Below are 17,930 nucleotides of genomic sequence, written 5' to 3'. Positions count from 1 at the left end.
CCATTCCAGCAGTTTAAATACTGTAAGTTATTTACCCTTAATAACAGTAATTTCTTTTCTAGTTTAATTTCTGTCCTGCATTTATTTACTTAATGTATACAGCAAGTTTTATTATTCCTTCTATGACCATGAGCTAATCCCCCTCGGGGAGGTTATTATGCCGCCGTGTAAAAACCGGATTGACTCTTTTAATATTCTAGAGTCACTACTTAGGAATTAGGCTTAGAATTGATATCCGGTCCCAAAATGATCGAGATCAGATAAATGCTCCAGAGCCAGCCTGATGCTCCAAAATGTCTCAAGCGCGACTCTCTCGGTGTCGACATGACTCTCCAATTCGGCCCAAATGTGAAATCGAGCCGTGAGTGAAATAATATACCGATATGAGATATTATTGAAACTCCTTATGTTAGTGAAATGCGACCTAGAGATGTGGGCATGCACTAGGGATCAATACTCGACGTCGTCTCCGAAAACGAGACGAATTAGAGATGTAGTGATGTGGTAATATAAACTGTTGAAAAATGATTCTCGCATGAGTATGAATAACTCTCTCCTTGTTTCTCTATTTTTATTTACCTACATATAATCGCCGTAGTAATTTACATTATTTGCATTACCGTTAATTTAATTAAAACCAACTAAAAAGAACCCTAAAAATCCTACTCACCAAAAGTTGTAATTCCAGTTGTGAACCTATCCGAGCCCTAAGGTTTGGACGATCCCTTACTCGACCTATCCTACCAAACCCACGTGAGTAAGGTAACTTGACTAAAACGTACGACTATACGGACGTTGGGCTTTGGACTTTGGACTTTGGACTTTGGACTTAGGTCTTTGGACTTCGGACTTTGGACGGTGGACCTCGGACTTAAGAAAATAAGTAACTGAAAACCAAAACGTGGAAAAATGTGTACCATATCACTCCCCTTCTTCTCTTCTTCTCTCCTAAATCTACATCACCTACATTATTAGGATCAACATCATCCGCTTTTCTATCGCCTCTACGGATTGAAGTCGATGTAATCGACCCCTAACTCTCTTTTTATCAGGCTTAGGCACATCACCGCGATCTGAAGAGGAACCGCCACCAAAACAACTTTTGCACACCCTTGAATGTAGATTTCGCTACATTATTTGATCAAGGACCCATTGCTACAAAGAAAAAAAAGTATTAGTAACTATAATAAATTTAATCAAATCTAAATCAAATTGGATAATTCGTATCATAATTTTTAACACTACTATTACATTTCCTTATTAATCTGTTTTAGTTGAAAGTCCCACTCATGATTTTTTGAGTCACTACTTGAATACAGGGCAGCCAGATGCATGCATCTGTTCCAAAACTTCGAAACTTTAACATACTAAAACTTGTTCCGTAACATTTCCAACTAAAGAATTACTTCGCAACCAAACAAATTAAATGCCATACCTGGTATACCACAAATCTGTGAACAAAAACTACCACTAAGATTATTAAAAGAAAAATTAAACCCCATTAAATTCAAACAATTTCCAATATATAATGGAATAGAACCAGATAAATTACCATGTTCAAGACAAATGAACCTAGTCTTAAAACAATGCTTGAACAATGCACCAGGTATACTTCCATAAAACTCATTTCTCGACAAATCAAATAATCGTAGATTCTAAAACTAACCAACAAACTAAGCTTCCATATATTTACCATTCCAGCGTATTCAACCAAATACATTGCCCGTAAATCGGTTCCCATACAATGTTAACATTCTTAATGACTTTAAAGACGATAAACTTGGCCAAAGTATGCCAGATAAACTAGTATTTTATAACACAATTCTTTCTACATTTCCAGCTAAATTACAATATTTTCTACATTTCGAGCTAAATTACAATTCTTTTGACATTACAAGTGCTACAAAATACAAACACTCTAAGACGGATAGTTGAATAACACAAACACTCAAATACTACAAACACTACAAACACTACAAACACTCAACTCTATTTTTAATTGATTTCAACACGTACTCAATGCAATCTACCCATAAACATTCTAAATGAAATTGAATAAAATGAATTAAAATTAATAAAATAGATAGAAAACAAATATGTAGTACAATGGGAATAACAATGACGTGTTGAGAATGGTTCGCTTTCTTAACAATGGCGTGTTGGTGAGAGATGAGAGCATAAGAGAGAAAATTTCACTTTCTTAAAAATGGCGGTTGTCCAAACTCAAATTAGATGAATTTTAGTTAAGTTTGCTTTTTAACAACAATGGCTTTTGCCCAAATTTAGTCCATGTTTTTTTTTTTGGTTTTTGGTGGGCAAGAGTGATGATACCGGGTTAGAACGGTGAGAAAATGTTGTTCCTTGCATTTTATTTGGGTAGGGATGTCCAATTTCACCTTTACCCGGAAAAAAACAAAAAAAAAAAGTTTGCTATTTCCTCCCTAACTTAGCCCGAAAAAACCCGAACCCTAACCCAATCGAATACATAGGGTCGGGTTTGGTCATACTATCTAAACCTAAATTACCATGTTTCAAGACAAATTTGAACCTAAACCCTTAAAAGAGTTAAAAAAGCCCAAACCATATCCGCACCGAACCCAACCCAAAACCCAGGTTATATAGGGTAAAAATGCCCACCAAAACCCGAACCCAACCAAATACCATAATTCCCAAAACTATATTTTCAAATTATCTATTTATCTTCAACAAACTTTTACCATTTTGCTTTCATTACTAAATACATTGCCTTCAAGAAAATTACGGTTCCCCCTACTATTCTTAACATTCCCTCCAATGACTTTAAAGAACAAGACAAACCAATCACACGCTCATGATAAAGAGATATTTTGATAACACTTATTCAGATTCACATTTCCAAAATTTGCTAAATTCCTCAAATATTTTTCTAAATTTCACCTAAATTACAAATCAAATTGGATTCACACCACCACAAAATACAAAACTCCCAAAAGCCATCAATAATTGAATAAATCAACAAACATTCAAATACCACAATCACTCGAAACAACCATCAAACTTACTGAACTTATTTCTAATTGATTTCAACACTACTTTTCAATGCAATCTTTTCAAAAACAATCCTAAATGTGTTTTGAATCTTTGAATGAATTAAAATTAATAAAATAGATCAAAAACCAATAAAAGTACATATGGGAATAATTAATTAGATGAAAAAGGGTTTTTCTTGAGATCTAATAACAAAAAACGGCGTTCCCGATGAAGAGAGCATAAGATTTTTTTATTTCATATAAAATTCGGGTTTTCTAAACTCAAATTAGATGAGAGCAAGAGAGGAAATAGTTTGTGGTTTTTGGTCACAATGGCCAACAAATACCAAACTCGAAATGTTTTTTTTGGTTTTTGGTGGGCAAGAGGATGAATACCGGGTTAAAACCCGAAAATCGGGTTGGGCCGGGTCATGCATTTTGGACATCCCTAGGTGCGGGGTATTGTTTTGGAATTGGTTGTTGGGGTTGGGCTGGCCCAATCTAATTCGTTAATTCGGTGGGCGTATGATACTTAATAATAACGAAAAATAATACAGGACCCACTGCCACCCGTACACAATAGATAATAAAGGTATAAACGTGACGGTTGACACCGAATCTATTTAAGAACAAAGAAACATACCGGCACAACAAGTGCCATCTACAATCTGAGAAGGGAAAAAACACCAGCCGAGATCTAGAGAGAAACAATCTGAGAATGGGTCTGCAGGTATCCTCCTCCTTATTACTTGTTCAACTGAAGATTTCTTTGATTATATTATGTTCAATGAGTTTTTAAGTTTTATCTTATGTACTGCTCCTATTTGAACGTAGATTTATAAATCTTTATCTGCTTTTGTTCAGTGTGATTTATTTTTATATTCCTCTAGATCTGATGATTGTTTACGTTGAACATGCAAAAACCGTAAACAATTAGATTTTTTTTTTTTTCCTCTCTAATCTTATTTTGGTAATCTGGCCAAATTTGTTTCTTACTTTTGAGCGCAATTTTGCCAAATTTAGTAAAAAGAAACAAATTTTAAAAAATCTGTATTGGCATAAGAAATCGACAAATCACAGGTCACTTTCAAGCTGATTAGTAAACTTATTTTGACTTGCTAACCAAACTTGTAGAGTGCTAGGTGCTGATGTACAAACTCCGGTTTCAGGATTCAATTAAGACTCTGTAGTTGTTACAAATAGGAAACTTCGAGAACTTTCTTTCCTTTTTAAATTTAGCGATATAACAACTAACAACCCGTACTTTTAATCTAAACCGCCGATCTTATATTCCCTTGTAATCTTATATGTAGAAAAATTGGAAGAAGAATGGATTTTTTGGTTAGACGTGTGGAATTAGCTAAGCATTTTATTTGAACAAACGTAGAACCAGAGCTGATGGTTTTGTGCCTATTTCCGGTTCTTTGGGAATATAGAGGAGCCCCCTCAAAAATTTAATCTCTTTAAATTTGTTCCTCTTGGAAATTTCCATATTCGTTAATCCTTAAAATCCTTGTCTTTAGAAAAAGATGGTGTGTGTGTTTGCGGGGTGAGGGGGGGCTTTTTGTCCTTTTCAAGAAAGGAGACATAATGATTGGGGAAGTCTTGATGTTCCACATTGGACAAGTGGGAGATGTTAATAAACCATAGGTGGACTACCCAAGTCAAATACTCTAGGAGTTGATCATCGTATCTAGATATGGTTTGTGTTTGACTGATAAGTCTTAATCACAACAAATACATCTCTAACGAGTTTGATAGAAGCACAACTATATACTTTGTCTTTGCATAAAAAGGACATTAATATTTCGAGAAACCCTACCTGAAACGTGAGCGACTTCTATTCCTTTTCTCTCCACCTTTTCCTCTTTCATAAACCTGCCTTCATGTAATCTAAATTATGAAGAACAAACTCTATTAGTCTAGTAGCTTTGGAGACAACAACATGAATGCAATTTTTGTGAAAGCTTACTATTCCACTGAGATATTCAACTTAGACACATAAGTTTTGTGTTTTTAATTTACATTGATATTGGAGCTATCTAGGTTAAGTTAACTGTCTTTAACCCATGCATTGATAAATACTTATTTGTTTGAGTGTTCTCTTCGAAAATAATTAATGAACACTGCGATTTTTCGTTCTTCATATGTTGTTTCAATAGTGTTTGTTATGATGTTTTTGAAAAACCACACCATATGAATCTCAAAAAATAAGTTTTTATCAATGCATTGCTTAAAGGCAATTAAACTTACCTAGGCAACTTTGATACCAATATAAAACAAAGCATAAAATTTACATCTAGAGTTAATATCCCTGAGAACAAGTTTCTTCTAAAGAACGAAAACCGCCTTCACGTTGTCGTCCCCAAAGCTATTAGAGCGATGGAGTTCGTGCTTCACACTTTAGATCTCTTCAGAGGGTTTACCAAAGCTATTAGAATAATAGAGTTTGTTATTTACACTTCTTTTATACAATCACAAGATCATAGTTGAGTTTCGTTAGCTTTTTACCTAAGATGTGTTTTGTTTGATTGAGACCTACCAATCAAACACAGACCATATTATCTAGGTATGATGATCAAATACTCCTTAAGTATGTGACATGGGTTGGCCACTTATGGACGTCCCATTTAAAATAATTTTATAACCGACTTTTAGAGGGAAGGGGGGGCATTGTGGATTGTTTAACAATTAAAGAGGTGGTTCCTTGAAATTTCTTTTGTTTACCATATTATAGTCCCATTTTCATGCCACAAATGGCATTTGGCGATCTCGTTATGGTTATCTGTGTTGATTTATTTTGAATGTGTATCTTGTGAAGTTGTATTATCTAACATAATGCTAAACTTTTCTTATGAGATTTGGCTCGAATTAGAAGAATATTAAACTTTTAGGTTCAAGATTTTGTTCTAGGGAGTGAGCATATCTATTTGAACGGATATCTGGTTTTTCTGTGAAGGTCTTTTTTGTGCAAAGGAATCTGTAATGTCAATGCACCCACCTCAACTCAAAGAAAATCTCCTTTGAAAGAGTACGACACATTGCACACTTAATGATTTTATCTTGTCTAAGCACAAAAGAAAACCGTTCATGTATGAAAGCACCTAATTTCAGAAACTGTAGACATTCTTGTAGTTGTTGCCTTGTTTGTGACATACATGAAATCAACAACAGAAATAGCCTTATTCAGATGTATGTGGAAGGATTATCCCGAAGTTTTTGAAAAATTGTTAGGGGCAGGTTGAAAGAAACATGTTCCTCCATATAGGTTTTACCTTAAGCTTTGTCATTTGGACAACACAAGTGTACTTATATCTCATCTTAACACTGCAGTGTACTTATATCTTGTCTTAATGCCGCAGAGGCTCCGACCATGGTTGCCTTTCATTGATCTCTACTTTCACATGAATGTAGCCTTTTTATTTACGTATTAAACAGTTAAGTAATCATTAGATTTGGTTATAGATCAGTTTGAACTTCTTGTCTACTGGCCTGATAATGCCGAAGACTTGTCAGCCAAACTCGTAAATTTGCTGATTAGGACTAAGTTTGAGCGATCTTACCTGTTTTGTGGTTCCATTGTGTGTTTTACTAAATATAAGGTTCAAGCTTGGTAACATCAAAAGTAATAGGGACGCCTAGTAGTGATAAAGGAACAATTTGGTGCAAGGAAGCATCTGCACACGGAAAAGATGAAAACCATGGGATATGTTTTTTGACAAATAAAATACCAAGATATATTGTTCGTTGAAGATACTACTAAAAGCTTGTAGACTTCTCAAATGATTCGTGAGGAACATGGTGTGGACAAAGACAACATTGATTCAGGGTTTCAATACTGCTTTAAGGTAAACAGTTAATACAGGTGTATCTCAAATGATACGGGCTAAGGCGCTAGTTACTTGCAGAGAAACTAAATGCTAGATCTATAGATGCCATCACTAGCCTCTCTGTTGCATGTTCAAAATCCCTGTAAAGCTTCACCTCAGCCATGCTGAGTCATGCTGATTTTCCAAAGATTTTTCTGTGAATCTTTTAGCAGTTTTCTCTATTAAGCAATGCTAGTATTGTTGATTTCATATAATATTTTCTCTTAGTTTTTTTGTTTATTAGTCATTGATAAGCATTTTGGAAGAACGTTCTCACTTTGTCTTTTCTGTAGTAGACTAACGAATGATGAATAAAGATTTTTACTTTTTCAGGCAATTTGTTGTCACTACTTAATATTATATCATTTTTTCCTTGTATGTTTGGTTTTGGAACTAGGAAGTTCCCTTCCCTCGTACTAGAGACTAATGTATGGAGTAGCTTGAAGAAACTCTTAAGTAATATCAAGTTCTTTAAGTGTTTTTGCAAACTCTGTCTTCTCGTTTTTGTAGGAGGATTTTGATGAGCATGCTGAGAAAGCCAAGAGCTTGCCTGAATCGACTACCAATGAGAGCAAGCTTATCCTATATGGACTCTTTAAACAAGCAACTGTTGGACCAGTGAACACCAGTATGTTTTTAATCCATAACCATATATTAATTATCAATTTGAATTATTTGTCTTCCTGACTGAAGTTTGAAGCTGTTAGCACATGGTTCTTGTATTAATAGTTTTCCTTAGAAGCTGGTTATAATTTTGTTGTGCCAGGGGATCACTTCTCTCAATTTTTTGATTGTTTTCTCTTGCAGGCCGACCGGGGATTTTCAATATGAGGGACAGAGCAAAGTGGGATGCTTGGAAGGCAGTTGAAGGTTCAAGTCAAAACATCAATGTTGCTTGTCTGTTTTTATTTCTGGATGGCTGTGTTTATTTGTTCGCTGAAACACGTTTCTGTTTGCAGGAAAATCCAAGGAGGAAGCAATGAATGACTATATCACTAAAGTGAAGCAGTTACTGGAAGAAGCAGGTGCCTCTGCTTGATATCTCTTTTCCCTTGTTCTTTAAGTTGAAATTTTAAAAATTTATGTCATACTTGTGGCTGAAAATTTTAGGGTGAGTACTAGCACCTGTACTTTCATAATGTGGTGGATGTTTGCCTGGTATGCACTTTCTTAATATTGCTGAATGATGATGTTTCAATCAGTATATTGGATATGGAATTGACTGAATGGTGAATGGTCTTCATTGTATATCATTGCATCGTGCCTTTTGTTTGGAATATAATTTGAAACGGGATATACCTCAGGTACGCCAAATGCATCTGTATACCCAATTTGATTAGAGTAAGGTTATTTCCAGGCTTCCAATGTTCCTTTTTAACATGAAAGGATTACCACTTTTCGATCGATGAAATTGACTGCTAGACGACTGGAAGGACCTCTAAACCACGGATGCACCTACCAATGGGCTATTGACATTTATAAACATTTGAATCCCCTCCCCCCCGTTACTTTATTTTTCTGTAATTTGCAGTTAATCCTTTGAAAAAGGGTTGCGTGGGAGCGTGATTTGTGGTGACGATGAGCTGAACTCGATCAGAGTCGAGCCTTAGTTTAGTTATATAAACGAATCCGCTCATATTGCAATACGAGGTAAGAAGCTAGCAGAGTTTGACTAGCTTAGTTAATTTGACATTGGAGATTGATTCTTTATATCGTAGGGGCACTAGGGCGCACCCGAGCTGTAGTATGTTCGTGCTTGCGCATTCTTAAAGCTTGCCTCATGGTGCTTGAGAAAGTGAGCATCCAAAATGAGCTCGAGCAAAGTTGCTCTGGGCTCATTTACCAACCCCCTACGAGTCAGGGCCGAGCCCAATCCTAAAATATTTTCAGTGTATTGGATCTGGTCATCGGGCTATAGTACAAACTTAAACCCAATATCCAACAGCATTTAGCATCTTTGCCCTGGCCGGGCCTAACTGGGTAAGGGCCTAGATGGCCAAGGGGCCAGAATGTTTTTCTCCCTTTTCATTAGATTTCCTTTTTCCCATGTTTCCTAGTGAATTTATCGTACTTGTAATTCACTTCAGACCTTCAGTTAATTTTTTAGTATCTACACACTTAAATTAGCAATTAGGCTAAGTAATGCTTCAGTGTGCTAATAAAGCGGATCTACAATTAATTTGAAAATACAGATGGAAAAGAATCCGTTAAGTTCACCATATGTCTAAAAGTTTTATCCAAATTCCGACAATTTCAGCAGGAAAATAGTGTACCTGAGTTATGTTCATGTCAAGCGCACCAGCTCGCTTTCTCACTCACTAGTAATTGAACAAGTAATTTAGGGTGTGTTTGTTTAGTGGCAAATCTGTAGTGGGAAAATATTAGATTTGCCAGCATTTTCCCACTAGAGTTTTGCCAGGCTAATTTGTAGTGGGAAAATTTCAGTTTGCCAGTGTTTGTTTGCAAAAATTTCTAGTGGGAAAATATGGGATTTGCCAGTTTTGCCAGTGTTTGTTTACATGGTTTTTTTTCTTATGGCAAATAATTTTTCAACTTTTTGGAAATATATATTTTTTTGTTTTCAAACTCAATAGTCTAAAAAACTAAAAATAAAATACAAAATAAAGATAATTAAAACAATACAACTCAACATTAATAGTAATAGTGTCTTTGAAACAACCATAAAATAAAGTCAAAGTGCAATACCCTTTAACAACCATTGTTATCCAAACACATATAAAATGTCATTGTGCCTTGGATAAATTTTATTTCTATACTTTCTCATACTGATCACGTGCTATGGCTTTGATCCCAAACCTCGTTTATAGCTATGATCTTTTGTTCTTCATAACTCCATTCAAACCCCCTGCATTGTTACACTAGCAATATCGCGTGCTATCCATTGTAAAGTCTTCACTCGCTGAGTTACATGACTAATAGTCAAGTCGATACCAAATGTAAATGTGTTTTGGAGTGTTTCTCTTGCACGCTCTTTTGATATTGGAAGAAATCCGTTCTCATTCTTATGACCTAGAAATAGCTCGTTATGGAATATACCGATAAGAACATTGTCCATCTCAGTTGTCCATCGCATTGCCATATCTAATTAATAAGCATGCAAATTTAGTTAATATACTTAAAACAATGACAAGTTAAGAAAGTGCATTAGGATAATTAGTAAAACAAACTTGGTCCAAATGTCGTTACAACCACATAAACATAAATTTAATTAGAAGATTCCACAGACATATCAGATTAGTACAACTACAAGACGAATAGTAATTTGATCATTACAGCAATTAAAATAGCTAAAAACACCATGACCAAGTAGCGGATGTAGACCCAATTGTCGCGTTGCTCAGCTACATGACCTCTCATATTTTCTATGTGAGGTGCATATGAAACTTCTATGTGAGGTGCATGCGGAACGTGAGAAGCTAGCACTTGGGGAGGTAGTGAATTTGTCAAATTGGTCTCTTCGATGGGTGCATATGGAACTTCTATATGAGGTGCATGTGGAACGTGAGAAGCTAGCACTTGGGGAGGTCGGTGTGCACCTACTTAATAATGGATTCAAGACCTCTTACTGAAGGTGTGAGTGACCAATCTATGTTCAAATCTTCTATGGACTTACATCCATAGTAATCTGCGTTACTATGACCATTCACCTGGGCTTTACAGTCATCCCAATTTGTGTACACTCCGCGATTCTTTCCCTCGAGTACTACGTAACACATAGGTTTTCCCATATTCCTGTCATCATATTAGAAAATGGCCATAGAACATACAATTATTTTTACGACATACAAAATGGCCATAAAACATACAATTAATTTTACAACATACAAAATGGCCATAGAAAACAATTATATATATATATATAATAATGCAGGCCACATGCATAGGCAGCAACAATTATATATCTACACACTTAAGTTCAAGTGTATTTATTTCTAAGTTGCATTAATGACTTTTATTTGTGCTCTATCTATCAGCCAATGTTTTCCTTTAACTTTTGTCCATTAAACACCACACACACTGCAACACACACCACACACACACACATGCACACAGCAGCTCACTTAAAAAAAAAAAAAAAAAAAACCACATACATATCCATTTTTTATTAGCGTAATCAATTAACTCGACTTGGAAATCTTTTTAAGTAATAGATCACACTTTTACTACATATCTAAATTGTTCCTACATTTCCCGATGAGCTAACATTTTACAACTTGCTACTCATGAGGCCCTTCTTTGTGACATCTAAATAAGGAAATGAATGCTAATTCATAACGTTATTAGCATGGGTTGTAAATAAGGTAGGAGGCAACACATCGATGGAACCTTAAGACGGGTTTAAATCTGATTCTGAACATTGGTTAAATTTGATGTTTTCAATTTTGTGCTATGCACAAGAAGCTGCATGATTGGAGTTTGGGCTGTTTGGCCAATCAGTATATGGGTGCCGAAATTTATAACTTTACAGCAGAAGCAGTAGGCCCAAATTTAGCCGACTCCTGAATATAGTACTTTCCCAAAGGCCAAAACAACAGTTAAATTGTACCGTCCTAATAACTCTCATTTCCTCATCATTTACCTCCAAAAATTCCAAAAGTCAACAAAAACCGAACCAAAGCCACACTCTCTCTCTCTCTCTCCCTTCTGCAAATCTCTATGGGGTGCACACAATCAAAAATCGAAAACGATGAAGCAGTAACAAGATGCAAAGAAAGAAAACAATTCATGAAAGAAGCAGTAAGTGCACGCAATCATTTTGCAAGCAGTCACTCAGCATACACTGTGTCACTTAAAAACACCGGGGCAGCTCTTAATTGAAATGGCGGTTGTCTGACAAGCTTCAAAATCTTTTTGCTTTGTACATCTTTGCATCTCTTTTTCTACTTGAAAACATTCAAAACCCTCCAGATATCAATCTTACATTACTATTAGGGGTCTATAGAAACACCTGGGATGTACTCGTACTCTGAAAGCAGCACCACCTGCAACACACCACACACTGCAACACACACGTACACAACAGCACCACCTACAACACACCACACACACACAGCAGCACCACCTGCAACACACCACACACACACTGCAACACACACGCACACAGCAGCACCACACTCTGCACACAGCACACTCAACACTCAACACTGTGCATTCTGCACTCTGCACACAGCCACAACTGCACACTCTGCACACAGCACTCTGCAGTCTCAACAATCAGCACTCTGCACACAGCCACCACCACAGCACACAACACACTCTGCACTCAACACTCTGCACTCAGCACACAGCACACAGCACACTCTGCACACAGCCACCACCACTGCCACCACAACACACTGTGCACTCAACACTGTGCACTCAGCACACTCAACACTCAACACTCAGCCACCACCGCCAGCACCAGCAGCAATTGACAACTACTAAACTGACACGCCAAATTCAAGTGAAATAAAGTAGTTGTTGAAAACAAGAACTAGAAACAAAATCCATAAATGTAAAGCTGCAAAATAAGAGAAAGTGCCAAAATAGATGTCATATATAATCATACCACTAAGTAGTAAGGAGAATTAAATCCAATAATCCAACACTTGTACCTCAATACAAAATATCCAGCTAAACTCACACTTGGCCTTACAAATCAAATAGATGCATGTAGGTCATAAATAAAAACTTATTAAAGTTGCAACTTGCCAACATAAAACCTTAGAAACATCTTCTGCTCAAAGACCTGCTTGGTGTAGCTTCCTAAACAACCAAGCAGCCTTGATATCCTCTTCAAGGCCCAAGAATACCTCCATTAGTGGCAAATCAACTGCCAGCAAGTCAAGTGACCTTAGGTAAAGTTCCGGATTCATATCCGGAAGAGAATGCAAAGCATCCTTCAACAATTCTATTGGCTTTGGGACAACTACTATTGGTACAGGTTCTGGTGGTTTCAAGGCCTTGACTAATTCAACTACCGCATCAGTGAACACCTTAAACGAAGGGGGTTCGGGTATATCCTCAAAGAACCGAGACTTCCTATATTTCTTGGCAGTAGGTGTAGAGGTATTCTGAGCATTCTCAGTTTGAGAAGTAGCAGCACCATCAGCTTCGCTCTCAGCAACTTCGGGTGCATCACCCCCACCTCCTTGGGTTTCCTCAATATTATCTAAACAAGTTATAGAAACATAAAGTTAATTTCATAACAAGTTAGATGCACAAAAATCAACTCTATTTACTTCAAAATCAGCTAACCTCCCGAATCTGTTTCCATATCATCGAACCCAGTATTACCCCCTTCTCCAGTTGCATGGTCATTCCCAAAAAGAATACAACATTCATCATAGAAGGGAAACATCTTCTGCTTAGGACTACTTGCCCCAGGATGAGCCTATATCCCACAATATATCAATCAATATGACACCCCAAAAATTTACAAAGAAAATATATATAGAATATTTTTTTACCTTTATGTAACTCTCCCATGCATTATCATCCGCATCAATTCTCTTGGTCTCTTTGTTGAAAGCTAAACCAAACCCACTAGCATCGACTGCATGTTTGGCAACTAACCAAGCAGCCTTCATTGTTTTCAACCTTGATCTTACATTGTCAGATACAAGATTCATGCCAAGTCGTGAATTGATTTCATCAGCAGTACGCTTCAAGCTTTCTTTCCTCCACCCATTATCAGCCCTCCTGCCCCCATTAGCTAACTCCTCTAACAATACCTCTACCAAAATGGTTTCCATGTTAGGAAACCATCTAATTTGGGATGATCTCTTCCGTTTTCTATTGCTAACACCATTCAAGGGAGTACTCACACCACCTACCATACTTAGTTTGAAGCAATGAACCAACGATGAACATAGCAAACAAACATATCAAATAGCAAATAAACATAACCAATAAACAATATTACATATCAATCAAAGTACAAAGCCGTAGAAGAAGGCCGAGACAATAAAATATTATAAGTAGTTAAACCATTATCCAATAAAACAAGAACACCATAATAAAGTCATAATGTCTATTACAAAAACACCCTACTAAAATCATAATGTTTATTACACAATCTCAACCACGATTACTCCACATCGTTATCTTCCCACATTGCAATTGACAACTCATCCCTAAAATTAGTCCACCTAGTGGTTGGTTGCATATCAATATTCATATTTGGATCATTAAGAGTGTTGTCATCCTCTTCCTCCTCATCATCGAGCTCCTCATCACTCAAAGTACTCGCTAGGATCTTCTTCTCGCGAAAAATTGTGCAATGCACAACATGCAAGGATTACCTTTGTGTGTGTGGGGGTCGTGGAAAGGATGGATGCCTTAGATAAGCAAATCGCTTCTTCAAGATACCGATTGTCCTTTCAACAACGGTTAAAGAACGAATGATGAAAGTTATATTGTTCTTTATGATTTTCGGGTTGAACTTCACCTATCTCTCTAAGATGATACCGCGACACCCACGGTAAAGGCGTGAAAACCCCGGCACTAAAGCGAACCCAAAGATCCAAGATAGTACTTACCATTTGGAATAGTAAGTTTATGCCCGGACGAGACACGCACTCTTAATAACCTTCCATCGCGCAGGCGGGATCCCTCCCACCCTCGCAAGCACGTATGTGAATCTCATGTCAAATGTGCAAGCTACCAACACATTTTGGGTGACTTGACCTTTCCTATTACGATACCTAGCCTGTTGCGCCAATGGCAAATTAATTTGAAAGTGTGTACCATCAACCGCACCCACCGCATCCTAACATAAAAAAACTTGATTAATATTGACTAAACTACCAAACGATGATCCTAACAAATTTTCCAAAAGTTGACTCACCTTAAAATAGCAATGCCAATGATGCGTGTTGGAACACTCGCGAGGAGAGTTCTCAGCGGTAGCATTTGTTACTAACTCTCTGAATAGACGAAGAATTGCAGCCAACACAACATGGAAATAACGGTGTACTGTTTCTCCCGAACGGAAGAATTGAAATGTTTCATTCGATTAAGCATATCATGCCCAACATTAAAGAAATAGGGCCACTTGCTCTTCCACCGTAACATGTCCGCTATTGGCTAGGCCATGACCACGCAAACGATTGCTGTCGACAAAACAACGATCCGTCTCATCCTCAACTGCTCATGGCGAAATCGGTCGATGGTTGTATACATCCTACGCAAAACAATTCTCCGCGACTTGATCATAATTGATGCGAGGAGCTCTAGTAAGAGTTGGTGGAGCCCCACGCCCTAGGCCTATACCTCCCCATATACCTTCTCCTATACCACCATGTCATCATCATATGGGCACCCATAATTATAATTAGAAATGCCACTAACCTACGCCACTCACGTTAGGTCATCATTCTACAATACCTCAAAAATAAAAATTAATAAGGTATACAAATTATTAATTGTGTGTCCAATATCCACATATACAAAATCATATATCAATGTTCTTAAAGTTATATAGATTTCACAAGATGATCTATGAAAATATTTGGCATGATTATTAACAATTAAAGACATTTAATTTCAAAGACACTCAAAGACCTCCACTAGCACACACAAACAAATTCAAAATAATTTCAAAAGAGATAGAAGTAACGAGTTCATAATGAACACAAATCCCAAAACACAAGAGACAGAGTTCATAAGTTCATAAGTTCATAAGTTCATAACACGGTACCATCAACTTGCACCCAAGATAGTAATATCTAAAATAAATTAGCACAAATAAGTTTTATTTTCAAAACATGACCACCCCAAGATAGACCAAAGCCTCACAACCCCCGCTTTGGTCAAGTGTCCCATCTTTCTTCATTATTTTTAACTTTGATCGGACATTGGCAGATACAAGAGTCATATTTAGTCGTCGATTTATTTCATTAGCAATTCGATTCAAGCTCGCTGTCGTCCACCCATTAATGGCAATATAACTGTTCCTTCTCCCACTAGAAGCCTCCTCCAACAACACCTCAATCAAGATCGCTTCCATATTGGCATTCCATGTAACTCGGGAATTACCACGCATTGAATTAACACCACCACTTGCCATACCTAGTTTAAAACAAATAATATTCGAGGCATTTATGCGGTGAATGACACATAAAACCCTCTAAAACAAATCTAATATTCGAGGCATTTGTGTTCTTAATATTTGGTAATTTTCATGCATAATTGAACTAAAAATCTAATTTTCATGCATTACAGTGGCATAGGAAAGGCATGCTTGAAAAGGTAATGGACCCTCATCAGATATGAAGGTATAAACTCGGGGTCGCTAAAGAAGTTTGTTGAAGCGGCTGAAAAGTGTTTGGCGGATTATGGTGTTGATAGGCCATCAATGGGAGATGTATTGTGGAATAAAATCGAATACAAATACAAATACCCAAAACAGTTCATAACAGTTACCAAAACAAATGTAAATACAAATACCCAAGTTCATAATTTCAACTATCGAGCCTTAAAATCGAATAAAAACCAACATATCTAAAGCAACATAATTAATTGCAAGATTTATAAACATAGGCCCTATAAGTTAAACCCTCCACGACATCGAAAACTTTGAATCATAAGCATTCTTATCTACTAACAATAACTGAACGGTACTCAAAATTATAATAACAATAAAAAAAAGTAAACATACCATTTGATGATCAACTAAAGCATACTCAATCATCATCCAATCAGTAAAGTCAAACTAAAATATCCGTTAGGAAATAAATAAACTAAAATATAACGCAATGATCAACTAGGTTTTTTATATTTAGTTTTATTAAATGCAATGATCAACTATAAAAGTGTGTTTGAGATGATTGAGAAGGAAGATGTTGTGTTCAAAGTTTATATTTCCTTTCAATCGGCATGTGATAGTGTTTCTAATTCAGAATTTATTTTCACCTGGCGATGTTGAGATGATTGAGAATGTAATTTGGACCAATGACAAGATACTTTCAAGCTTAATGATTCTAGTTATAGCTAGTTTGGGAAATGACTCAAATGAGCCATTACTAACAACAATGATAACAGAGCCATAAATGACAGTTAAGTTTCAGAGCACGTTATATTGAATTACTGATTACATCTTGAATGTGTATAATATATACTCTGACAAAGTAGAATATTTTCTTAGAATATATGTTGCGGGTTAGTCATATTTGTAAAGAGTTAAAACTAACTGTTGTAATAAGTACACTCGGTAGTTATCATAAGTCGTAAGGGAGGCAACATGTATTCGCTAAATAGTCCGACACACTCTCAAGCTGAAGGGTTAGACGTTGGAACCACTGACAGGCTTGCTTTGTGTATGAATGGATCAAGAAACTTTGAAGTTTTTGATCAAGAAACCTTTCAGTGTAACATAGTATACTGAACTCCACTTTTCATAAAACTAAAAACATAGTACACTGAACTCCACACATTCCTAGATTCCTAGCAATGTTTATATGCCAAGCTGTGTTGGATACTAGCCAGAGCAAACTGAAAGTAAAAGTTACAACCAAAACACTTGTTCTTCCTGATCGGTCAAGTCAAAAAATTTCAGTTCATACACTTGTTTTTCTTAAATATTTAGCCAACTCTACAATGATTCACACAACAGCCCAACAGTCCAACATAGTTCTAAAAAAAAACCAACATATCTAAAGCAATCAAATTTGTACCTGACGCAATTTCTTCAATCTTCTTCAATTTCTGAAGTTACCAATAAAAAAAACGCAGAGAGAAACGTAAAATTTTAATGAAGGAGAGATAGAGAGATGAAGAGAGAAGTGAGAGAGGAGAGATGAAGAGAGAGAGATGAGAGGAGAGCGACAAATTACCTTTTGAGTTCGAGCTTGAGAGATGGAGAGCGAAGTGTTCAACCGCGGAAAGAGAAAGAGGAGAGATGGTGGCAAATTTTTATTGCCCTAGTGGAAAAATAAGGGGTGGCAAAAGAGTTTAGGGGGGAGCTGGATTCTATTTTCCCACTTCTAGTGGGAAAATTTCATTTGCCGGCAAATAACAAATAGTGTTTGCCACTACCCTTAAATGCAGCCAA

The 17,930-nt window shown here is 36.5% G+C and overlaps 2 protein-coding genes across 2 annotated transcripts; one reads left to right on the top strand and one right to left on the bottom strand.

Annotated features, from left to right (window-relative positions):
• The first annotated feature begins 3,524 nt into the window (after positions 1-3,524).
• Positions 3,525-8,125, top strand: ACBP6 (acyl-CoA-binding protein 6). The gene is made up of 4 exons (XM_086605848.1): positions 3,525-3,738; positions 7,388-7,505; positions 7,685-7,747; positions 7,837-8,125. The coding sequence occupies exons 1-4, from the start codon at positions 3,727-3,729 to the stop codon at positions 7,914-7,916; spliced, it is 273 nt and encodes a 90-aa protein (XP_086461974.1). The 5' UTR covers positions 3,525-3,726; the 3' UTR covers positions 7,917-8,125.
• Positions 8,126-12,410: 4,285 nt separating this feature from the next.
• Positions 12,411-17,815, bottom strand: LOC147525262 (uncharacterized). Its single transcript, XM_086605843.1, has 5 exons — positions 17,713-17,815; positions 17,554-17,584; positions 13,348-13,717; positions 13,136-13,271; positions 12,411-13,049 (listed from the first exon to the last, which is right to left on the bottom strand). The coding sequence occupies exons 3-5, from the start codon at positions 13,714-13,716 to the stop codon at positions 12,619-12,621; spliced, it is 936 nt and encodes a 311-aa protein (XP_086461969.1). The 5' UTR covers position 13,717; positions 17,554-17,584; positions 17,713-17,815; the 3' UTR covers positions 12,411-12,618.
• Positions 17,816-17,930: the final 115 nt, after the last annotated feature.

Source organism: Coptis chinensis, chromosome 1 (assembly GCF_015680905.1).
Source record: "Coptis chinensis isolate HL-2020 chromosome 1, ASM1568090v1, whole genome shotgun sequence".
Taxonomy (NCBI): domain Eukaryota; kingdom Viridiplantae; phylum Streptophyta; class Magnoliopsida; order Ranunculales; family Ranunculaceae; genus Coptis; species Coptis chinensis.
The sequence above is the reverse complement of the archived record's forward strand: the minus strand, read 5'-3'. Positions and strand labels throughout refer to the sequence as shown.